The sequence below is a fragment of the Mesoplodon densirostris genome, chromosome 10, assembly GCF_025265405.1.
Source record: "Mesoplodon densirostris isolate mMesDen1 chromosome 10, mMesDen1 primary haplotype, whole genome shotgun sequence".
Taxonomy (NCBI): Eukaryota; Metazoa; Chordata; class Mammalia; order Artiodactyla; family Ziphiidae; genus Mesoplodon; species Mesoplodon densirostris.
The window spans coordinates 109,997,108-110,022,244 of NC_082670.1; the positions used below are offsets into that span (position 1 = coordinate 109,997,108).

General features: G+C 59.7%; 1 protein-coding gene across 1 annotated transcript in view; it reads right to left on the minus strand.

Annotated features, from left to right (window-relative positions):
- The window catches only part of CHCHD6 (coiled-coil-helix-coiled-coil-helix domain containing 6), a 133,042-nt gene that overhangs the window by 6,308 nt on the left and 101,597 nt on the right, over positions 1 to 25,137 (minus strand). The window contains exon 6 of the mRNA XM_060109995.1: positions 18,335 to 18,405. Within this exon, the coding sequence (XP_059965978.1) occupies positions 18,335 to 18,405 (71 nt within the window). The remainder of the gene's footprint in view (positions 1 to 18,334; positions 18,406 to 25,137) is intronic.

Consider the following 25,137-nt stretch of genomic DNA (forward strand, 5'->3'; position numbering starts at 1 on the left):
GCGGTGATTACAGCTCGCTGGACCCTGTGCTAAGCAGTTCCTCCTGTCCGCGTCTGTCCCTTCTCTCCGGCCCTGCTCTCCCCCTCCTGAACTCGGGAGGTCCCCTGTCTGCGGCCAGTCTGTCCCCACAAGGGCGCAGGGCGCAGGTCGGCTCGGAGCTGCGGGGGAGTCCATGATGGGCGTGGCCTGGAGGACCACCCTGCCACCCTGCCGCGAGGGCACCAGGACGGAGGGGCACACAGCTCTGTGAAACAGCAACCGCACATGCTCACCCATCGTTCACCGAGTCACACAGCAAGGCCACCGAAGCCGCTGGGGAGGGACCTGCCCTCTGCAGCCCCCAGCGTCGCCCCTTCGCCCCCGGCTCTGCCCTCCTTACCCCCGGGGACGGGGGGTCCGCATGGCGGGTGGGGGAGCCCAGTGCAAGGGACGGGGCTGAAACCACACCCCTGCAGGGAAGACACGGCCACGGCCCCGGCCCCAGGGAACCGGACCCTCACGCCGTCTGAAGTTCATGGTCTGCGGCTGGGAACTGCTCTCAGCTCTCCTGTGGCAAAGCTGAGACGCTTGGCTGTTCCGGCCCGGAAGGCACGTCTGCGGCAAGGTGTGGAGCCAAGGCCCTGGGAACCCACCGCGCACATGAAGGCCAGCGGGTAGGGGTGCCTCCCCCAAAACACGCCCTTCCTGGAGCCTCAGCATGTGACCTGGATTGGAGATGGGGTCCTGGCAGGTACCGTTAGTCAGCATGGGGTCACGGTTGGGCAGGGAGGCCCCTGATCCAACGTGGCTGGTGTCCTCCTAAGAGGAGGAGAGACACTGACCACGGACACAGACCAGAGGAGAAGCCACGCGATGCCGGAGGCAGAGGCTGCAGTGATGCGCCTACAGGCCAAGGATGCCAAGCCTCCCGGCAACACCAGAAGCTAGACAAATGCCCGGGAGCCCTCAGCTTCAGAGAGAACCGGCTGTGGGTCACAGCAGCCCCGGGAAACAGGCAGCCGGCCACGCAGGAAAGCGCCGAGTGCCGACTGGGCAGAAGTTAGTGGGAGGCAGACGGCTCACCAGTCACCTTCTGACAGACAGAAACACGCATCTTGCGTGACAGAGGCTCTGCGGTAAATGGCTCAGGTGGGAGGCCTCTTGTCCCAGGTTGCATCTCAGGCCAGGCCTGAGGGCCAGGTCATTCTGAGGACCAGCCCCTGCCAGGTCCTAACCCAGCACAGCAGACCATCCTGCAGGTGGGGACAACAGTGTCAGACGGGTTAGGTGACTTGCCCAAGGCCACACAGCGAGAGACAGAGGCAGCATAAGAGCCCGGTTATCTGGCTCCAGGGCCACGCTGTGTCCATTCAGCTCCATGCCAAGTTTGAAAAATTCCCCCAAAATTCCAAGGAAGAAAGAACCAAGGGTACAGAAAAGAAGCAAAAGACACATGGGATTCAGGCTCCCAGGGGAGCCAGAAGTTTGCCAACTGGAAGGGCCGACACCGGCCCGCGCGGCCACAGAGGGGGCCATGCCAGCGTGGGGCCGGGCCCCCTCCGAGCTCACACAAGCCCGGCTGTGCACGGGCCCGAGTGCGACGTCACGCACGTCCCTCTGTGGGCTCTGCGTCACTGACCGACATCTCATCACCCCCGCCTTCTCCCATCACCACCGCTGGTGTGGAGCTGGGCCATCAGACATCCCCCGGACACTTCATTTCAGAGACGCGCTGGCGGGGGTGAATGCACAGGGCAGCTTTCTATCACGGCTCGGGGGCGAGGTGCGCGGGCTCCCCGGAGCTGCACATCCATCTCTGTCAGGACCAGCTGAGCTGCGGGGCAGGCTCCGCGGCTGCCCAGCCAGGGCCCAGGGGCCCACGAGACCAGCTGCTCGCTGAGGACCCGCTTCGCTGGCCGCTGCCGACCACGTGCCCCTCAGCCGGGCGGGTGGGGCCCAGAGACATGCCGTCGCCACAGGCCACACGGGGCCCCCCCGGGGGGGCAGCTATTCTGGGAGCCCAGGCCTAGCAGAGCTCTGCTCCCGAGGGAACGCAGCGCAAACTGGCCCCCACGGCTGCTTAGCCAGTGACAGGATTCCCCCCTGGGACTGTCACTGCACGCACACGTGCACATGTGCACACGTGCACGGAACAGGGAGGCCACTCCTGGCTTTGGGCCTTTGTGGAAAAGCCGCAGGGGAAGCACACGTTCCCCCCGCCCCGAGGAGCCTCCCGATTCACCAGACATGTGGGGTGGACGCAGCCCAAGGAGGCGTGGGTCGCGGGGGTCTTGGGGGTCCGCAGAGGGCCACACTAGGACCACTGGGGCCGCACAGCCGTTCCCCACGGTCCCTCAGCGGCCGGGGGGGTGGAGGCTCCAGGGGAGGGGGAGGGAGCGGCAGCAGCAGCGCCTGAGGACCCCCAGGACCCCGTTGCCGGCATCCTCTTCTTTCCTTTCCCCGAGGCCTCCCTGTCTCCTGGGCAGCGGCACCTGCTGGCGGGTGTCCCCCCTAGTCTGCCTCCCCCACCTCCTTGTGACACACCTGGGGGGCCTCTCCAAGCCCTGCTGTGCCCCCTCCTCCCCGTGCAGGCCCGGCTGCTTGCCTGCTGCCCAGGGACGGGCCGGCACCTCCTGCTCTTATGTAAGTTTTCACCGAGGCCCAGACCCCACAGGGACCCTGGCCCCCGGCCCTGTGCTGCAGAGCCGTGGCCCCAGGAAGAGCACGGTGCCACAGACACTGGCTCAGGCCTCCTGCCTGTCCACGCCTGCCTGTCGGTCCACCGTACACGGAGCGGCCGAGGCCACACTGAGGCTTCTCCCGTGACGGGTGTGACACGGCAGGGGCGACTCCCCAGGCTGCTCCTTGGCTCCCAAGCCCCCGGGATGTGCCCGCCCTGCAAGGCACTGCACAGGGCCACTGCCGGGGGGATGCTGGCTGGTGTCCCGGTGGCAGGCTGCCATCACAGGCACCGTATGGGCCGAGGTCCTGCGTGCACTCGCTGCCAGCCTCCGTCCTCCCGTCCCCTCTGACTGGAGCTAAGTGTCCCCGATCGATGTGTCACCTCTGCTCACCCACGAGGGGCTGGCATGGCTCACACCTACAAGGGCGCCCGGCAGCTGGGGCCAAACCTGCGCGGAGTGGCCCCATTGGACTGGGAGTGCCCCGCGGGCAGGGACCAGCTTACTACCTCTGTGTCCAGGGTCCCCGCCGACGCTGAGCTCAGCAGATGACCCAGCCCAGGGAGACCATCACCCCGACCATCCAGATGTCTGCCTGGTCCAGCCTGTTACCTCTGTGGCCTGTGGGTGGGCCCTGGGCCTGCTCTCCAGCTGCCTCTGGACGGACTCCACTTCCTGGGGGAGCCTCCCCGTGCCCAGCCCCAGGAGTGGGACCCTCGCAGCAGCCAGGAGCTCAGTGTCGACTGGAAACCAACAAACCAAGGAGCTTCCCTCTGGGCTGGGCCGGACCACGCAGCCCTCCACACGCGGCAGAGTTGGGTCGGCGGACAGCATAAGCCTCAGTGCAGGACGGCCAGCATTTCCCAGCCTCCAAAGAGGTTTGTGGTGTGGCGTGGTGTGCTCTGGTGACAGGGGACACAGGGACAGAGGCAGGAACTAACCCCCGATGCCGTCGGATGAGACTCAGGCAGAAATACCCCTGATGACGTGAGCAGGCACAGCTGCTCCTCCCCGGGCCTTCCCTGCAGTGACTCTGAGGCTGGGCTGTCCCTCGTCCCCTCTGTGATGGGACCGAAGCCGAAGCCTGGAGCCCCTGGGCACCCCCGACCCCTGGTCCTGCCCGGCCCTTGCGTCCAGCCCGCACAGGCCTCCTGTCGTCACAGGAACTGCCTCCCCGGGGCCTCCTCCCACCCGGCCCCTGCATCCACTGACTCAGACCCTTCCCGAAGCCCTGCCTGCCGCCGGCCCAGCAGACCCGAACCCTCCACCCGCCACACAGCTTCCCCGCCTCAGCCTGCAGAAACGTGTCCTCAGCTGAAACCTGACACATAATCTCAGTGAAGAAACAGATTAGTGCAGAGCTGGCGCGGTGGGGTCTTCGCAGGTCCGTCCCCCCCCCTACGGTTTCCCAGCACATTTGGAAACCGCAGGGGCCTTTTCCTGGCTGACCCGGGGTGTTCTGAAGGGTGTCCCTGGACGCTGGGGCTGATTCACTCTGTGGGCCACACCCCCGTCCACTGTCACCAACACAGGAGGTGCAAAGGGCCTCAGGGCATCACCCATCCATGCACCTCACACGTCGCCGAGGGCGGGGAGGGGCCGGAGTCTCCATGCAGTAAGCACCGGGACGGTCAGCCCCCTCCTCACCCCATCTATGCTCTGAACCACAGCTGACTCTCAGCAGCATCAGAGTCGCCTCCGGTCCCCAGAGTCCAGCAAGACCCTGGCGCCACCTGATCCAAGGAGAGGGAGCCAAAGCCAGGAGGCAGGGGGACGCGGCCCCCAGCCGTGTGGTGCTGGGCTTCCTGTGCTCCCCGTCAGCCTGGGGTCACCGAGCACACAGCACGAGGGGGAGCGCCCTCCTGCCCTCCTGCCGGAGGGGCCGCAGGGAGTGGGTGGTGCAGCCCGGGACGGGGAAGCGGCCAGAGCAGCGGTGAGGGCGCTTTACACTGAGCACAAAAGGTCAGTAACTGAGCAGGTGTGGGTGTAGCACGTGGAGGACAAGGGAGCCAGGCCTGCTGAGGAGGGAACTCCACACGTGGAGCAGCTGCAAGAACCCTAGCGCCGGAACCCGGGGAACCCATGTGGACCTCATGTGCTCAGACACACGTACGCGTGAGTGTGCGGAAACTCACACACGTAAATGTGCACAAAACACTGACACCCCAGCAGCAGCAAGCACGCCCGGCGCCCAGATCTTGGTTTCTAAGCGCCACTCTGCAGTAAACAGAACAGAGTGGAGACGCGGCTGATTCCAGGGCTGGGGCCGGAACACCCGTGCCAGAGAGTGAAGGCCACTCAGAGCGTGAAGCCACACATCTAAAGGACAGAAGAGTGTGTCTGAAGGCAGAATCCTGGACCACGTGAGCAACATCAACGAGGGAATTTATTACAACCCAACAAGGCACTGTGACTCCTTGACTCTGTCCTAACATAAACGAACAAACGAACACCTCAGTGGGGGAGAAGGGAAACTCTCCCTTTAATTCAATTCATAAATGTAGAGGAAACGATGCAAGTAAACAACTGCCATGGGCCACCCCGACTGTGGTGGCTGGTTCAGGGGAGAGTAGCCCCTAGAGGCCGAGGCTGAGGCATCAAGATCTGGACACACCCTCGAGAACCTCCCACAGAGCAGGGATCAAGCACAAGGGGACACAGCCTGTGCAGAGAGACCAGGCAGACCCACCGTGACCGGGTCATGGTCCACATCCCTAGTGGAGAGGTGGGACCCACCCGGAAGGGCACGGCACCATTTGGGGGGCCTTCCTGCTGGGAACGCACGGCCTGAGGCTGGCCATGAGGAAGCATCGGGCGGACCCAGGCTGAGGTCACCCTTCAGAAAGAGAGGTCTGTACCCTTTTAGACTGTCGAGGTCATGAGAGACAGAGAAGACCAAGGAACGGCCCCAGCTGGAGACGGATGGTCACGGAGGTGCAGCACAAACTCCTGGGCCAGAAAGGAAAGGGCCGCGGTGGGCAGCGGGGGACGTGCCTGTGGTCTGCGGCTGAGTCAGCGAGGGCTTCCCGACCAGAGGAGCTGTGTGTGGTCACGGAGCACGGTCCTGGGAGGTGCACGGTGGTCTAGAACACTTAGCGGCAACAGGTCACCATGTCAGGAAAAGACAGTCTTTTTGTCTAGAGGGAGGCAGTGAGGGCGCTCTAGTGTGACCGGTCGGGGACTGGCTTAAGGCAACAGTTCTTGTTCTTGGGACCTTTCTGTGGGCTTGAAATTATTGCAAAATAAGGCAAAATAGAACACAACAAGGATGGCAGTTCGAGAGGACTGAATGGATTCAAAAGGATGTATCTGTCCCAAAAAAGAGCCCACCAGGTTTTCCTTTTTTTTTCCAGCTGGGAGTGGGGTAGAGAAAGTTTGACAAAGTGATTCTAAATTCATTTGAAAAAGCAAGTTGGAAAAAGATCACCAAGGTAGAAGAACTTGCTCTGATGGATATTTAATATTTTAAATTAGTGTAGCTGCACAGTATGTTTTATACATATCTAAAACGTGCAGGCTTGGCCCCAGAAAAGAGTCCAGAAACACACCCAAGGACGTTAGCGCAGGACTGGGTGGACTTTCACATCATGCTGATGGGACAGAGAGCCCCCCATTTGGGAGAGAACCCACGTGGATCTGTATTCCACACCCCACACCTAAGGAACCACAGTGGGGTCATCTGGAGCACGCCTTAGTGGGGAGCAAGTCATAGTGGTTCTCATCCTAAAAATGTGGGTATAGTGGGAAGGAAGGCCTTTGTGATAGAACCTAAGTCACAAACAGAAAAATTAACAACAGCAAAAATGCACTGGGTCCCTATCCCCCCATCAACTTCCAAAGGACAGAAATTAAACTCAAAAAATAGTCACGGGCCTCCCTGGTGGCGCAAGTGGTTGGGAGTCCGCCTGCCGATGCAGGGGATACGGGTTCGTGCCCCGGTCTGGGAGGATCCCATATGCCGCGGAGCGGCTGGGCCCGTGAGCCATGGCCGCTGAGCCTGCGCGTCCGGAGCCTGCGCGTCCGGAGCCTGTGCTCCGCAACGGGGGAGGCCACAACAGTGAGAGGCCCGCATACCGCAAAAAAAAAAAAAAAAAAAAAAAAAAAAAAAAAAAAAAATAGTCACAATGGAAATAAAAGATTAATCACACTGTTACACAAAGACCTTTTAAAAAGAATTAATAAGGAAAAAAGGGCGAAGGCCATACGTAAGTAATTCACAAAAGAAGAAATGAAAACAGCTAGTAATTTCTGGAAGGGTTTAACCTCACCGATCCTGGAAGAAATGAGGAAGTTTAAAAAAGAGAGGTTTTGTTTGTTTGGTTTTGGTTGTGAGATTGGCAAAGATGTTTTTTAGAAATATTGTTAAAATCTGGTGCTTGGGGAAATGGACACCGTCCAGCATCATTGTTTGGAGTGAAAATTGGTACAGGGCCTCCATTGTTCTGGAGAGCCAGTAAGTAAAATGTAAACACATAAATATACACATATAAATACACAGTTGTGTGTGTGTGTGTTCTCTGACCCAACAATTCTCTCTACAAGGTTTTAAATAAGTGCACAACAGATAAACCCTATTTGTTGCAGTTATCATTATACTGGTGAAAAACGATCAGAAAACTCCCCAGGATTCATCAATAAGTGAGCGATTACATAAATTCTGACCATCTAGAATAACAATGTGGTATGAAAAGTGAACATGTAAATGCACATTTACCAACATGGACACAGGCCCACAGAATGCGGACGAGGGAGGTGACGTGTGTTTCCACGAGCCCACTTATGTCCAACTGTGTGTGTGCTCAGCTCAGAGTGACGTCACCACAACTTAAGCAGGGCGAAATTTGGGCTTTTTAAACTTTTTAATACTTTTCTGCATCGTTTGATTTTTTACAATATTCATGTATCACTTTTCTAAGCAGAAGACAAAACTATTTTTCATTTTGAAAAACTGTAAAGATACATAATCATCTGGATATTTTCATCACTGATGACTTGAAGATACTATAGTAAACAGCAAATCAAACAATGTGCAGACACCACATCCATACGTTATAGATATGGATGGATTCTACAAGTGCACTGCAAGGTATTATGTATATCTGAACACACACACACATAATCAGAGAGGACGAAGACAGGTGGGTGTGGAATGCAAAGCAAATGGGCATGTGCACAAAGTAGGAGCTAAATCCTTGTTGAATTGGGAGCAAATAAAGAAATGCTTCTCTCTGAAAAGTCTGAAATAGAAATCAACGTGCTCACAGAGTCAAAGGAATGCATGCCTCTTCCGGTGGATCTGCTACGAGACCGACCGTATGGCTCCGGCACCCCACCTGTGCCACCGCTGCTCAGGAATGGGAAGGACGTGACCCTTGCCTGCCCCGTGGTCACACATCACAGGTGTCACGGGCACCCTCTCTCCTTTCCCCTGGCGCATGCACCCGCCCCGCCGTGCACACGCAAGCACACACACTGAGAGACAGGCTGGTACAACAGGCTGAAACGAGCATGAATCAGGGCAGAGACGCTCGGCTGTAACAACCATCAACCACACAGGACAGGACGGCAGCCTGAGCTCAACACACTTCACCTGCCACCTCTAGAGCCGTCATCCTGAAACTCGCCCACTGCCATCCGTTCAGAGCTTCCCAAGCCTTCAGAAAGAGCCCAGACCCCGGCACTCATGCCCTCTCCCCTCGGGTGGACTCGGCGGACACGGGAGGCTGGCAGGGGCAGCCTGGGCAACGGGCCTCTCCTGACCACCGGCGCTGTCCCCTTGGGAAGCCCGTTCACGGCACGACTCCCCATGATCCTGTCCACAGAACGAGCGAGGTGACATCGTCAGGTGCCTGGGCCACAGGCAGCATCCGCCGAGTGCCAGGGCCTCCCTCCCGTCTGCCTCGCAAGCCCACAGGAGCTGCAGCCTCCGCTCCGGCTGGGCCCACTGTGCGAGGTGTCGTGTGTGACCCACTCTGCACAGGCCAAGCACACACACACTGCACGGGAGGGGCCCAGGCCTTGCTGGTGTGGAATCTACATGGGCTCCTGGCCTAGCACCGGCAACTTCCTGCCACATCGGCCCCAAGCGAAAGCCAGAGCCCAGCTGTCCCCACCTGACCCAGCACTGTTTGGCCCTCTCTGGAATGCATTTTACCTCCCAAACAGTTCCGTTTAATCTGTGTTAGAGATGTGCTATGCTGCACAATCACCCCTCATAATTTTTCTTAATTCCTCAAGATGCATTCTGCTACCTTTGAAGAAATAAACACAGCTTCACTGCTCATTTTTACCATATGGAAAGTGTCATAAATTTTATATCCAAGACAAATGGCAAGCTTTGTATTATAAAAATCCTATTTTTCCTGTTATAGCTTCAACCAGACTTTTGGCCTTTGCTTAAATAGGCATTTGGACTGAGCTGCACATGGTTTTGAGCTGATACACAGAAGCTACAGCAACAAACCCTGAGAGCAAAGAGCCTTTTGTCACCATGGCTCCCACCCTACACTCTCCAGCCAGGCAACCAGACGTGGCCGCACCTTGTTTCACCGCACGGTGCTGTCCTCCTTCTGGGATTTCAGCCTGGGCCCTGAGGACTAGTTATCATGTAGGTCAGGGTCTGGAGGACTAGACATCTTGAGACTGGGTTAGGGCGGATGGGGCTGCCTGCCCGGGAGGGCTCATACCTGCCTCAAGGTCACCTAGTGGTCAGCATGGCACAGGCTGTGCTGGGCCTCAATGCCCGGTCCCTGGAGGGAGGGAGGCTCTGAAGAGCGAGAGGCACAGAGGAAGGGACATCACAGGGAGACCAGAGTCCCCTCTGCTTCACACCAACACTGCCGTGCTGCCACCAGAAACCAGGATCCAGGCGGAAACAGCGCCGATGGCTGCGGCTAGCATCCTGCATCACCCAAGACATGGCAGGGGACGTGCAGTCACCTGGGAACCCCAGAGCCACGTTCAAGACACACGCTCTTCCCCAAACGACTCCCAGATCTGAGCAGTTGTGTCCTTAAAACAAGGAACCATGTGTCATAAGCACATTTTTCTCATCTAGGACCGAGGTGACCATATTTTTTACTTTTAAACCATTTTATATTTCTAACCCATATTTAGAAACTCGTACCTGCCTGAGGCAGAAGCTTGTTTACCTGACGAAGGAGGCAATGTCAAAGGAAAGAAAGCGGCAGCACGTTCCCTCAGCCCAGCTCTGACAAAAGCAGGGCTGTGACAGCGACACCCTAGGAGACAGTGCCAGCCCTGCCGGGGCCAAGGACCCCGAGGTGGCGGCTATGAGCCAACTCACCGGTCAGGCTGCTCGCAGGACAGGTGGGGAGGGAAATCGTGTGTCAGCTCAAGCGAAACTCCTGGGCAGTGGGACAACTGTCCTCACGAGACGCCTGAAAGGCGGGCCATCCACCGCGGGAAATTCACAGAAGAGTGGGGCAGCCAGAGTCAGAGCGCCACGACCCCGCCAGGAGTCTCTCGTAGGAGCTGGGGGTCGGCCTGCCAGAAGCGCTGCATGGACGGTCAGTGGGGTCCAGCTGACCAGGCGGTGGCAGCAAGCTAGGACGGCGCTGCGGCCGGCGAGGGGCTGCCCACGGACCCTGTGGTTTCGGGGGTGCCTGCACGCGGTGGCCCACGGCGTCCCCTCATTTGTGCGTGTGCTGGGTGGGAGCAGGGGGCAACAGCGGGAGGGACGGTCTGGGGACACTTTACAGCGTTCCTAGGAATCACGGCCCAGGGTGTGTGCCCTCAGCTTCCCCGAGACTGGACTGTGGAGAGGCCTTGGACTAGCGGCTCTCGATTCTCTGCGGTCTGACCGCACCAGGAACACACGGCCTGCCCTGGACGATAAAACCAGGGTCCACTCCAGCCTGGACCCACAGCCGTGCCGTGAGTGCAAGGGAAGCCCCAGGGCGGCACGTGGCCAGCCCGTACCACACACGCCGCTTCTCCGGAGGCGGACCCTCAGGACAGAGAGCTCCTGGGTGGGGTGGGTGGAGCCCCCGACCCTTCAGACCCTACAGCCTTTCCTCCAGGGGCCTGGAGGCTGTCAGGATGCTAACATGTAACCACGCACCTCTCACAGACGTGCTTGCAGAGGCTGCAGAGATCACCCTTCCTGGAGACCCCGCCCTGGTCCTGCGGCACCTGGCACCTGGAGACGGAGCGGCATCCGGGAGGTCAGCAGAGCCCTGCCCTTGTCGCCGCCAAGGGACGGGAGCCCGGTCCACAGGGCCCGGATCTGAGGGGCTCTGAGACCTACACAATGACCGCTCAACCGTCCCGAGCCCTCAGCGGGGCTGCCTCTCAGGAGGACAGGGCGTGCGGTGCTGGTACAGATGACCAGGCGGGACCCGAAGCAGAGCTTTTCTCTCGGAAGCGGAGCAGGGAGGTGACAGACTCAGAAGAATAAACCCAAGGAGTGGCAGCCCCTTCACTGACTGAAAAGGGAACATGCCTCCACTGTAACAGCATCTGATCCCCAGGAACATGATCTGAAACGTGACCCTCCAAGCAAAAGGAAAGTGGCACCAAGATCGGAGCCTTCCGGGATGGGGGCTTCACTCCCGAAGCCACAGGCATTAGCAGAGCTGGGATGAGGGCCGTCTCGTCTCGGCCGAGGGGAGGGATTAACAGACTGTCGTCTCTGAGCCCAGCTTCCTGAGTCACGGGTCTCTGAGCAGTAAGAAGGCACCGGGCGGAGGCCAGGTGCCCCTGGAGGCTGCGGCCACGTGGGGTGGAGTCCGCCGGGGGCTCACGCCCCATGGGACAGGCTCTGAGCCCACCGCCTGTGGTCCTCAGGAGGCTCCCCTGCCCCTCCTGGCTGGGGGCCCGCAGAGGCTCTCCCCAGTCAGGAGCCTCCCTCCTTCCTGCTGGACCCTGGCCTCCCCCCGGCGCCCGAGCCTGGGGGTCTGCGCGGCCCCTTCTCATCTCTCGGTTCTGCTCCGGAGCCAGGGATGGTCCCCAGAGTCTCAGCCACCCTCCGCCCGCTGTCCCACTGCATCCTCGTCGGGGGCCCAGCTCATGTGCAGGGGCCTCGTGTGTCTGTCTGCCAAGAGGGAGAGTCACCGGCTGGCGGTGCCAAAGCGGGGCCCACGTGGGCTCCCCACCTCCACCTCGGCACTGGCGCCGTCTCAGCCTCTCCCAGATGCTGCCAGGCATCTTTCTAAAACACGAATCCCCGCTTACAAGCTTTCTCACGCTTGCCGCTGCCTGCAGGACGCATTCCAGTTCTCTCACACGCACAGAAGGCCCTTCACACCTGCGACCAGGCCGCCCTTGCAGCCGCACCCGAGCCTCAGGCCCATCCCTTGACACCTGCTTCCCCCCACGCAGGTCCCTGCTTTCTCCGGCACCCCGCCCGGGTCTCTGCCCACACGGCCCTGACGGCAGAGCCAAATCAGCCGGGAAGCCCCGCGGCCTCTGCCCGGGAGGGCATCATTCACGCGGTGGTAAAGCAATGATCACACCGGATATACCACGCGGGTGCTCCGGTCCGGGGCCCGGGACACAAAGCAGCAAACACGGCTCCTGCCCGCAGAAGCCTGAGGGCCAGTGGAGCACGGTGCGGGGACAGAAGGGGCGCCCGGCAGGGGTCTCAGCCCCAGGTCCACCCCGGCGAGCCCAGAGGGCGGTGCCGCCTCGGGAGATGTGTCCGTGCGCCCTGACACGTGGCACCAGCTCTCCCTCTGGGAGAGGGCCCAGATCACCGCCACCTAATCCTGTCTGCAGAGAGAAGGGACGACGGAGAGCCCTACGCGGGCAGCGAGTCACACGGCAAACACACCCAGCCGTCTCTGTGGACGTGTCCTGGGCCGGGGCAGGCCATGGAGGGAGTCCCTGAAGGGGGAGCCTCCCCGCTCGAGGCCAGTCACGAGTAGATCACAAGGAGACTCTGCCCGGAGAAACCCGGTGGCCGCTGTCCATGGGCCATGGGAGCCAGTCAGCCTGCCAGCCTGCAGCGACGTCTCTGCCAGACGTCTATGAATGGGCACCACGGCCCAGGAGGAAACAGCAGGCATGGGCCCCATCGGACCTGGTTCGGACCCCACGCTACCCCTGCTGTGGGTCCTGAGCACCCGTGGGGACCACTCGGCCCTCGCAGGAGCCTGAGCAAAAGAGGCAACATCCCCGCCCCGTTTCACAGTCCAGGAAGCGAGCCCACAAGGTGCCGGATGCGGCTTTGGCCTCTGCCACGCGCTTCACGCCAGGAGACCCTGAACCACACAGGCTCCGGCACAGCCGCCGCACCTGATATCCTTAAAGAAACGGATTACCTGCACTTTGTCTTGTGAATGAATTATTAAATGGGTTTTGATTTGTCAACCTCTCAAAGAGCCAGGTACACCCGTTTAAACCACGTGTTTTGGTAAATTTCTGAATAGACAATGCTCCTTTTAACAGGTTAGGTAAGGTAAGGAAGTCAGAGACAGAAACATCCTCTGAATTCAGGCTAATACAGCACCACCTGGATTGGAGGATGTTTGAACCCGTCGTATTCAGGATTCAAGCCCAGAAGCACTGTCTCCATAGACAATCACCGTTCCATCATTAGGTCCCTGACAGATGCAGACGGGGAAGCTCACACACCTGAAAAACAGCCCCTCCCTCAGGCGGGCCCACGTCAGACAGGAGCCCGGCCCAGGTGAGGTGGGCAGCCCAGCAGCTGTGTCCTCGCGGACCAGGCCTCTCTGGTCACAGTCCCTGCAGCACGGTGACTCAGTCCCAGGAAACAGTCAATAGCCTGCATCTTTCAGCTCCCCTGTGCTGACCTCTTTGAGGGCCGCCCTCGGTGGGGCTGGGAGCTGTACGAGTTTCCTGCCAGGGGGTGCCGAGAGCAGCTCTGGATGACTCCCACAGGAAGAGGACAGAGGTTATCATAACAAATAGATGTGACAATAAATGCAGGATGTTCCCTGGGGTCTTAATCTCTTCCTTCAGGAAACCCCAGCAATCCCGCCTTCCGTGCTGTTGTGAGGTAGAGGGTGTGAGGGTGTGTGTGTGCGTGTGTGCGTGTGTGCGTGCGTACTGGGTTATTTGCTTCTGCCTCAGCAATGGAACCCTTCCGAAACCAGAGCCCCAGCCGGTGGATGTTGGCCTCGCCGCCCGTGCTCCTCCTCAGGCCAAGTGCTTGCTGACCCCCGAGGATACACTGGGCCTGGCAGCCTCAGGAGAGCTCGAGAGGCCAGCGTGAAGTTGGGAGGGTCACTGTCCGTCAGCGTCTAACACAGCCAATGTGACCCACGGTGCTGTTTTCTGCTTGGCAAACTCTAACCCCTTCCTCAAAAGCGAAGCCGGGACTCCCAGCCACAGGGGAGCAGCTGGTGGAAGAACTACGCTCTCCTCCAGGAAAAAAATTTAAAGTTGGAATTTAAACATCTGTTTGAAGGCTTCTAAGGACAAGACGAAGTACAACTTGATGGCCAAGGCGATGAGGAGAAGGGACTCTGGAGGTGAGTGTTCATTCCTGGAGCCGCCTCCCCCCCCATCCCCCTAAGTTTTTGCCAATTCTTGGTGTTGGGCAAACAGCTTCTGCTAAAAGGCAGAGAGGCCAGGGGGGTCTCTGGAGCTCTCTCGGGACGGTAGAGGCACAGCATGGCTGGGACTCAAGGGATCGGGACTCCAGGGAGAAGGGAGGCACACTCAGGGCTTTTCCTCCTTTAAAGCATTCTTCAGATCCTTGAGCTCAAGAAGCCTCATGGCAGAAAACTCAGAGCCTAAGTAAAAAGCCACTGAAGGGCAGAGTAGAATTCTCAGAAGTTTCATAGAGTTGAGGAAGCAAACATGGGGCTTTCGAGCTCGCCAAGAACAAGGAGCCCTGGACAGCCAGACCCCAGGGACAGGGGTCAGTCAGGAAGCCTGAGCTCCACCAAGACTGCAGGCAGGACCCAGTCAGCTCAGTTCATCAGGGTTTCCGTGATCTGCCTCCATGCTGGCCCATCAAGGACGGGGGTGAGCACCTCTGGGGAAGCCTCTGTACCTCCTCTAATGCCTGGCATTCAATCAGGAAGTACCAGGCACACGGAGAAACAGAACCACGAGGGAAAAACAGGCAACAGGAACAGACCTGCAGATGACGTCAAAAGAACTACAATGAATACATTCAAGACTTCAGGTGGCAAAAACCAGAATCCCACCAGACACTGGGGGAGAAACTGCACACAGAATTTCTAGAATTAAAAAAATGCAGTCATTGAAATTCAGAATTCAATAAATAGGCTTAAAGCAGATGACACATTAGAGAGAGGATTAGTGAAGTGAAAAGTCAATAGAGAAGACTCAGGTTACAGCATGGAGATGAAGAAACAGTGAGGAAAACCAGAAAAAAGAGCGTGGAGACACGGGGGAGACAGTCATTCCAGAGAGGAAGAAAGACAAGACAGGCAGAGTTTCATCTGAAAACGGAATGACTGAAAATCTTCTAAAACTAAGGAAAGGACATCGAACCCCAAGCAGGAGAAAAGAAAGAAAATTTAAACTTGGGCACACCAGAGTCAAAATGCTAAAGAACCAAAGACAAAGTCTGAAAATCAGACAGAGAGAAAAAGAATTAGTACAAAGGAGGAACAATAACATCCACACCGACTTCTCCAGGGAAAAATAGGTATCACGGAGTAGAAAGAGTCCCTGAAAAAGCCAATGGCAAGGGGACTGCTATGTGCTTCCAATTGAGGGTAAAGTGAGGATATTTCCAGACAATTCAAAACAGAGAGGCTCTGTGATCAGCAAACTACACTAAAAGAAACACTAAAGAAGTAGTTCAGTGAGAAGCAAGTGATCCCAGGAAGAACCCATAAATCCACACAGGGTAACGACGCAGAGGACCTGAGCAGGGCTGAGCGACGTCTCCGCGGAGCCGCTACGTCACGCGCACACGGAAGGTCTGCCGGAGCCAACCACTCGCTGGGCCGTGAAGACGCTCAGAGTGTCTCGAGGACTTACGGCGTGTTCTCTAATCACAGAATTAAACCAGAAATCAACGCTCTAGAAGGGAACGAGAAAATGACCAGTGTCTGGAAAGTAGGCAATATATTTTGAAACAAGCTAGGAGTCAAAGAAATCAGAGTGAAAATCAGAAAATCTCTGAACAGAATTATATACCAAAACTTGTAGGGTGTAGCTAAAGCTGCAAAGCAATTGCTCCTTCAAATGCATATATTAGGATGGAGAGCAGGCTGGAACCGGCTACAAAGCCCCGGGCTCTGGCTTCTGCCCAGTCTCCTCATCCACCCCTTCGGCAGCCCAACGTCAAGGCCTTGAACACGCTAATCGCTTCCTGCCTGGGGCCTCCGCACCCGCTGACCTTTTGAGAAGCCCTCTCTCCCTCCTTGCTTGCTCTGGCCCACGTCTGGGGTCCTGAGGAGTCAGTTTAAGTGTAGGACACCCCCACTCCATGCCCGCCCGGGTCTGCGGTCTGGGTCGGGGCCTCAGGCCGAGCTTCTTCACTCACTGTCTTTCACGGCTCATCACTGTCATCAGCCATTGTTTGGGCAAATGGTTTTTGTGCGGTTAGTTTTTAAATGTTGTTTGTCATCCCCTAAATGCTGTAAGCGCCCGGCTGGCAGGAACGGAAGCTGTCTTCTTTGTGGTCCTGTCACTAGTGCCAAGCAAGGTGCCTGGCGGATGCAGGTGCTCTGTGCTCCGTGTCCGTGTGTGAAAAACGCACAGGCATCTGGTTAACCACCTAAGTGACCGCTCCATGGACGCAGAGTTGCTAAAAGATGCCCACTGTCTCAGAAGAAAATATGACCGCGGTCAGCAGCTGCATTTACTTCCGTGGTATTTACGATACAATCGACAAACATTTGCAAATGCGAACTCTCCTACCAAGGACTCGGTCCCCACCCCAGGTTTTAAGTAAAACAATCTCTGATTCTGCCTCCTTGTTGGCTCTGTTTGGGAAATTACAACCGTTTTTTTAGTGAACTCAACTTACATATTAAATCTGTCCCACGCTATGCCATGCTAGGTGTGGTGAAGGGACAACTGAATAAACGGCCACCATCGCCAACCACCGTCACGCAGGCACAGCAGCAGCCGCTGACGGCCCAGGTCCACCGTCCACGGGGGTCTCACCCGCAGACAGGAAACCCAGCAGGAGGCAGGGCCGAGGTCTGGGTCCAGGTCTGCTGGGCTCTCACCTCTGTCCCGCCGCCCACCTTACGTCCACAGGGGCCTCCATGGGACAGGAAAGCCGCCAAGACAAACAGTGAGGCCCCGAGGCCCCGAAGCTGTCCAAGCTGAGCTTGGCCCCCGCCGCACGTCCAGGCGTGGCTGTGGGCAGGTGAAGGAGCCACCCGACCTCTCTGGCCCCAGTTCCCAGTCTGCAAGATGGAACCACCGACAGCAGACGAGGGGCACCGACCCTTCAGTCACACGCTCTACAGGGGGCGTCGCCCAGGATGCAGGGAACAGAGTCCCCCTGCACCACACACGCCACCCCCCTTGCCTTCAGAGGGCACGAGAATGAAAAAGGAGGTGACAGTCAAATCCACCCGAGTCCCCCCTCAGGATAGGGCCACATGGTGGGTGACAAAACGCGGCAGCGCTGACGGCAGAGCCCTGGCAGCTCTCCAGCTCCTTCCCCTGCAGGTAGGTCGAGATCCAGGGAAAGAGGGCGGGGGCTGCCCCACTCGGGAGCCTGGCGAGGGCCTGCCCACTTCTAGGGGTCACATTCCTGGGTGGCTGTCGCCCAACCTCTCCCTGTCACCCACTGCCTGTGATTCCGGTGAGCTGGAATCTCATCTGGGAGAGGTGGGGACCCCACCGGGGCAGCGAGAACGCTCCGTCCTCGGGGTCCCAGGTCTCCGTCGCCCCCCGGGGAGTGGGAGGGTCCTGCTCCCCGGTTCCCGTCACTGCCCCAGGGCTGACCTGCAAGAGAAGATTCTCCTCCCCACACCCTCCCTTCAGTCAGCTCCACCAGGACCCACGGCACCTCCCCGGCTTCGGGGGTCCCTGCGGCGCCAGGTCTGGACGGGATGTGCCCCCTCCGGGCACCCCCACGGCTTTCAGCAGCGGCCTCTCACCCCTAGTCCCCCAAACCTCCATACGCCGTCACCTCAAGGTGGCAGATCCAAGCTGGTCCCCCTGCACCAGGCCTGGGAGAGGGAGGGGTAGGCATGGGGGCCCCAGCTGATTGATGAAGGTCGACGGGTCCCCAGGGACACCTGCACACAAGGGACCGGCTCTCCCTTCCCCACGGGGCCCCTGCAGACCTTCCTGGACCTGCACCCGAAGCAACAGGCACATCTGCAGCGGACAGGCTGCCGCACCCCTGTTCCTGACACTCGGCTCCAAGGCCCCCAGCGCAGGAGCAGGACAGGCAGACAGAACACTGGTGCTCAGCCCTGTGCCACCCGACCCTGTCCTTCCAGAGGCAAGACAGCCCCCTGACCGAGTGTCACGCAGAGGCTCGAGGCTCAGGGCCAGGCCACTCCGGAACCCGCCCAGGGGCGGGGGGACCAGCAGCAGCCCTTCTTGACTCCCTCAGGGGCCTGAGCGCAGTGCCCGGCCCAGCTCACAGGACACGCAGGACCTGGTTCTCGAGTGGCTGGCTCTGCCCCGACCCCAGGCACGGGGATCTGAGCCCCTCGAGAAGCTTGCAATCCGGCCTCGGGGCAGGGAGACTTTACAAACGCAGGCGGAGTTCAGGAGGAGGAAGCTCTTACTTGATCGCCCCCTCCATCTTCGAGGCTGCCTTGTGGAACTGCTGTGAAGACAGTCTGTACGTCTCGAGATTCTGCAACGAGAAAACGGACCCGACCGGTTACCAGACGGAAGCTTCTCTCCGGCCGCAGCCCCACCCGCAGCCGTGCTGAGTCCACATGCGCCAACTTCCTGACCAGGATCGCAGGGAGGTCATGGACCAGCCGCGGCCGCCAGGACACATGGAGCCCCTGGCTCAGGGGTCACACCCCCGCCACGAGCGAGGCCCGGCCCGGCCTGCCCCACCGTGTAAATAAAGTTTTATGGGCACACGGCCATGCCCACGATTTGTGACCGCACGGCTGTGGCGGCTCCTGGGCTACGACAGTGTCCACAGAGACAGTGAGGCCCACACAGCCTATGACAGTCACTATCTTAAAGAAGAAGTTTGCCGTGCCTTCGTCTGGTCCAACCCCATCTTTACGTGGACTCTGCTGCCCAGAGGTGTGAAGCAACTTGCCCAAAGCCACACAGCAGGCAGTGGTGCCGGGACCACAGCCCAGGACCCCTGCACTCACCAGCACTGCCAGGCAGTCCCAGAGGCACATGCTGCCCTCCTTCCGAGGTCACCCCGTGTGTGCACAGGGCCAGCAGTGTGGGGACGGCAGCAGGACAGAGCTGGGCTGGAGCCTGGGGCCACTGCAGCATCCTTCCGGTCAGTCACTCCACTTCTTTGTGCCCCAAGGCAAGTGGCTTCAGGCCACCCAGGCCCAGCACCCCACATGCCACGTCTCCAGGGGAGACCAACGTAAACACAGCTGGCCCCCAGCACCAGCTCCTGGCCGAACCCCGTGAGGCTCACGGGTGGACCCAACATCTCCAAGGACGCAGGCTCGAGAAGGAAACCACCCAGAGGAAGCCCAACACGGGGCTGGCATCAGACGCCCCAAAAAGATGCCCTGTGGAGCTGCCGGGCCCGTGCAAGCCTGAGGTAGCCCCTTCCCACCACAGATGGGCAAACGCAGGCTTCTGGCTTCAGGGCTCCCGCGGGGGCCGGTCAGTCAGGCCCTGCAAGCAGCCAGTGAGGCAGGTGAAGGGACCCGCGGAAACGGAGACCCCACGGCCCGTCGGCCTCCAAGCCCGGCTCTCCCACTCCACTCCCACGGAGTACACAGGGAGCCTGGCCCAAAAGGAACGAACCACTCGTGAAGAGGTGACAGGTGCCCAGATCAGAGCCGTGCGGGTCAAGCACCATACCCCACGGGCCCCATCATCCACCTGCAGGGAAGGTAACCAAGGCAGGCGCGGGGAGCACGTCCCCGAAGCACCTGCAGGGCATCGAAGGCGGAGTCTGTACCCGGGGTGGGGGGCGGAACCAGGCCGGCAGCCCTATCCTGGTACCACGGCCCCTGGGAAGGGCCAGCTGGGAGGGACGCGGAACAGTGTTCCGAGGCGCAGCTGAGCCCACAAAGGGCAGGGGTTCTGCTCTGGGCCGTGCTGGGCCGAGCCCGCTGCCGGGCCGCCACCCCCAGCTGCAGGCTGAGGCCGCCCCGCCGCTCCCTGGCACGTTCCCCACCCCTGGACCAGGGAGACAGCCGAGGCCCCACTGACGGTCAATGGGAGCTGCGAACACCCAGCGTACAACAGGCGTGAGATAAACGGGGGCTCTCCCCACCCAGCCCGGCTGCACCCCCTCCACAGGGACGTGCTGATGCCCAGCCGTCCAGCCCTGATGCTCCAGCCAAGAGACTCCAACTCCACCTCAACCAGTGGACGGTCAACCAACGCTGACCCTGGGGAGGGAGTAAGGACACAGGTGAATCAGGTCAGGCCCTCTCCGCTGAGCAGACGCTCTCCTGGGATGTCCATATTTTAACTCTCTCTGCACACGGCGTCTGCCCTTTGGGTCACTTCCTCCCTCGAGCCCTGTCTCCTAGCCGTCAGGCGGGCAGCCCTCCCCGCGGGGCGTCGAGAGGGGCGGGCTCACGGGACGACCGTACCACCCACACGCCACCACTGCTTCTTCTGAAGCCACAAGCCCCCAGCCACCCATCCCCTCCCACAGACAGCCTCGCGGCTCAGGCCTGCCCTCCTGGGAGAGCAGCCGGGCACCGTCCCTTTCCAGGGGAGCACCCGCAGCCCAGATGGGCCCACGGACGCCGGGACCCTGCACCTCCATGCACCGCCCGGCTGGGGAGACCTGCGTCAGTGGCTGCACTGACCGCGACCTCAGCTTGAACCTGTGGTCGGTGAAGCTAGTCGCAGGGAGTGCCCGCGGGCCAACAAGTGGTGATAACCCCAGTGCAGCTTCCTCTACAGCCTCAGGATGACTCAGAGGACCGCCCCCTGCCACGCCCTCTGCCCATCTAACCTTCCTGAGCAGGACAGGCACCGTCAGTGACCCCCTGCCCCACAATGCCCCCCCGCACGTGCCCTGAGGGAGCAGCTCCGTGTCCACCCAGCTTCCTGGGGCCGCTGGAAGCCGTGCACTCTGAGGCCTCAGCCAGCGAGAGCAGGGCCCTTGCAGACTCCACCAAGGGGCTTCTGGAAGGACCGGGGGCCCCCCAACCAAGACCCTGCTGAGCGCTGAAGGTCCCACGGCAGCCCGGCCACAGGCAATGGGTCCGAGCAAGGCTCCACTCTTCAGGCTGTGCTGAGTGGTGGGGCGGCCGCGTGGATGACACAGCGACCCCCGCAGCCCCGCTGCCCCCTGCTCCCCCCGACCGCTGATCTCTCCTCCCCTAGATTCAGACCCCACGATTTCAGGGCCCCTCCTCCCCCTCCAGCTGCTGCGAGCGAGTCTGAAACCAGAAGACCCGATCTCGATTAATTAAGCCTGCCATTAAAAATTAAATAACGTGAGCGAGAAGGTGTGAGCCTTATCTCAACAGGCTTCAGGAGTCAGTGTTTCTCCAATTACTTCCCGAGCAGTTTTCATATTTCATACTGTCTGATTTCTCCAAGGGGCTGGATTCTGGAGATCAAAAGAGAGGGAGGGGGGAGGCTGGGGACTGAGGGGGGCTGTCCGTCCCCACTGCAGCCAGGATGGGGGGCCCCTACGGCAGAGCTCCATCTGCCGGCCTGGAGGGGAGCCCCAGGAACGGTGAGAGGCCGCCGGGCCGTGAGGGTGGGTGCAGGCCGCGGGGGGCGTCTGGCTCCCTGGCTTCTGCGTGAAATGAGGACGGTCCCAGAGCGTGCTCCATACAGTGTCGTGGGAATTGCTACCAATGCCGCTGAGATGGCACATATAAAACGCTTAGAGCTGGTGGGGCCTGGCACAGAGGAAACAAAAAATGTCTTAAAAACTTAACACCCAAATGCGCGTCAGCCAAGGGAAAGAGAGGGGCATCTCCTGGAGGAGGCGAGCTCCACCAAGGGAGGGGTTTTCAGCCCCTTTGCCTGACCTATCCCCAGAGCTGCCGGCATCCCACCAGGAGCGGCTGAAAAAGGGGGGCAGAGGCAGATCCGCTAGGGTGGATCAAAAGCGTGATCAGGATGCGGCGTCTGTCTGGCCAGTGAAGTCTCTGAGCTGCCGCTCCGTGGACGCAGCCCCACCGGGAGCTCGCAGACAGGGCGGGGACAAAGAGCAGGCTGGGGGCCAGGCCCAGAGAGACCGCAGGGGCCACGTGAGGATCACGAGCTTGGACCCCTCACCCAGGTGAGAGCATTTCAGCAAACACTTCGGGAGAGTGTAAGAGAGACAGTCACTGGTTCTGCTCTGCGGCCGTGAGCTCTGAACCATCAACCAGGGACACAGGGCCCACGGGGTTCAAGTGGACCCCCAGGCCAGGCGCCGTGGCTGGGACCAGTCAACAGACTGGCCCTTCACACCCAGAGCTATGCTTCTGGTAGGAACGTCTATCCCTCTGCCGGGCGCAGACAGATAGTCAGAGGAAGACGATCCCGCCCAGGGGCCAGAACCTCGAGGGAGAGAGGCAGGCCCCAGAGCCGGTCCATCAGCCTCCCGTACGTGCATGCCGCCAGCAAGGGATCCAACATAGCGGGGGCCACGCAGACTGCACTCAGAGCAGACACGCGGTTGTGCCTAGAGGAACCTGAAGGCCCAGAGCCGGGAGAGTTCCAGCAAAATCAGTGCAGCTGTCGGGGTCGGGGCTCAAGGAAGCACCAGAATCTGCAGGGAGCTGAGTGAGGATGGGAGACCCCAGACCCTGCGGTGCTTCAACACGTCCAGCCAGTCACCAGGGATACGGAAAACTCACCAGCCTAACTACCAAAGGCTCTCCAAGCCCACAGGAACGCAAGGGCATTTGGAGAATCTCTGACTTGAAAATAATAAGAAACAGAAAGAAGAAAAGACAAAAGTGTTTTGTAAAAAGTTCAAATAGTCAACATAAAACTTTTAAAACTGTTGGGTCGGGCTTCCCTGGTGGCGCAGTGGTTGAGACTCCGCCTGCCGATGCAGGGGACACGGGTTCGTGCCCCGGTCCGGGAAGATCCCACATGCCGCGGAGCGGCTAGGCCCGTGAGCCATGGCCGCTGAGTCTGCGCGTCCGGAGCCTGTGCTCCGCAACGGGAGAGGCCACAACAGTGAGAGGCCTGCATACCGCAAAAAACAAAAACAAAAACAAAAAACTGTTGGGCGTGCAGTCGGTGACACAGTAGGTGAAGGGACAGGACTTCCGCTTTGTTGCGGGACTGAACAGCTGAACAGCCATTCGTGAAGCCAGTTCAGCATCTTTGCCCGCCCCGCACGTTGGTGCCGGCCCCTTCCCCAGTCGCCAGACCCCACCTGGACCCCACCCCTCCCTCCACTCTGCTCCTTCCCCCGACCCCCTTGCGCTGCCCTTTCAGCCACTGTTTTTTTGTTTGTTTGTTTGTTTATTATTCGTTTCTGCTTTATAACAAAGTGAATCAGTCATACATATACACCTGTTCCCACATCCCTTCCCTCTTGCGTCTCCCTCCCTCCCACCCTCCCTATCCCACCCCTCCAGGCGGTCACCAAGCACCGAGCTGATCTCCCTATGCTATGCGGCCGCTTCCCACTATCTATCTACCTTACGTTTGGTACTGTATATATGCCCATGCCTCTCTGTTGCTTTGTCACAGCTTATCCTTCCCCCTCAGCCACTGTTATTGCTAAAAATGACCAAGTGAAGCTGGCCGGCTATGCCCTACTCTGCTCACAGTGGAGAAGACACCCCTTTCCAGACTTGCTCCGGCACTTACCCAGGATGGGTAAGGGCCAATCTTGCCCCCACTGCCGGCCCTCATGGATGTCCACTGAGATCCTTTCAACCCCGGGGTCCCTTCCCTCCAGTCTCCTCATCCCCAGGCACACCATCAAAACGCATCCACGGCCACCTTCCTCAGGGCCACACCCAGGGCTTCCCACCCTCTAGGAGAGCCTTACCTAGGATCCTCAAGCATCCCCAGGACAGTCCCGCCTGAGACCCCCCTCTGACCCTGAGCATGGTCCCACCTGTGAGGCCCCCTCCCCCCCGCCCCCCCGGAAGGCCCCACGTGGCACACCTGCCCTCTGACCCCACTGACCCCGCCTTTACCCTCCACTCCTCCACACCCTCCTGTCCTCACGTCCTGGTCCCCTGCTTTGCCCTCCGTCCAGGCACTGCTTCCAGCCCCTCCCATCACATCCTGCCACCCTCAGCTCTCACCCAGGTACCTCTGCACCCGGTCACACTCCAGGCCTGGCTGACCCAACCCACCTGCTGTGTCCGCCCCTAGGCCCAGGAGACCCCACAACGAACTTAGGCTCCAACCTCAGGTGAACCTTCCCCACAGATTGTAATTCTTGAAAATCCAGGACAGCTGCCCCCCACCAGGCCTGTTTCCCGGCCTGAGTTCCTGACGTGGTCAGAGGGCCGCTTCTCGACCCCAGTGACGTCGGAGGCTGCAGCCGGGCACAAACAGGAGTTGCTTCCCCAGGGCCAGGGCGCCTCTGCCTTCGCCCACCCCCGCCGGGCCCCGGGCCCCTCGGGCGGCGACGGGCCACCTTTGGGGCTCCGAGGAGGCAGTGACCAGCAGGCCAGGGCTCCTCTGTTTCTTGCCCTCATTTATGAGTGCCTACGGTTTACAGCAGTAAACGAGCGAGGTGCAGCCCTGGCCTGCGCAGAGCTAGCAGCCAGGTTCCAGAAAAACAACAATTCTACCCAGGAACCAGTGCCAAAAAGACACGGCGGGGTAGGGGTAAGACACAGCCAGGAAGGCCGCTCTGCGGACAGCGTGGGTGGAGACCTGAAGGACGTGAAGAGGGAAACGAGATTCGGGCGAGGCTTAGGCTGGGACCACCGCGGCGCGCTCTTGGCAAAGCAGGAGGAGTGTGGCTGGAAGTCGGTCAGCTGATGGCTGGGCCGGGGCCTGGCCACATCACACAGGGCCTGCTTCAGGGCTGGCACGAAGCCGGGGGTTGGTCAGGGGACAATGCGGTCTGATTTCCATTCTGGAGGGACCACTGACTGCGCCCTCAGAGTCGGGGCAGTCAGGACCAGGGTCAGCTCCTTGGGGGGGCTGGGGGAGGGGGATGGCTGCGGAGAGTGCAGAGGAAGGGGCCAGAACACGGCCGCCGGGAGGCCTTGTGCGCTGGTTAGCTGATTTTTACGCTTCCGGAAACATGTTTGGCTACATGAATATCTAAAGAGTGTGGAAACAAAATGCAGAGCACAATAGAAAATAAAAAGGAATTTTAAAAATGAAGGGACATGAATTTTAACTCCACTTTTGTGACTTACTGGTGACCTGACCCCGAGCAAAGGGCCCCAGAGTCACGGTCTCAGTTACAGGCTGGACGCCCTGCTTCCCAGAACCTCGTCCCCCAGCCCCACTCCAGAAAGCTGAAAGCCTCCCC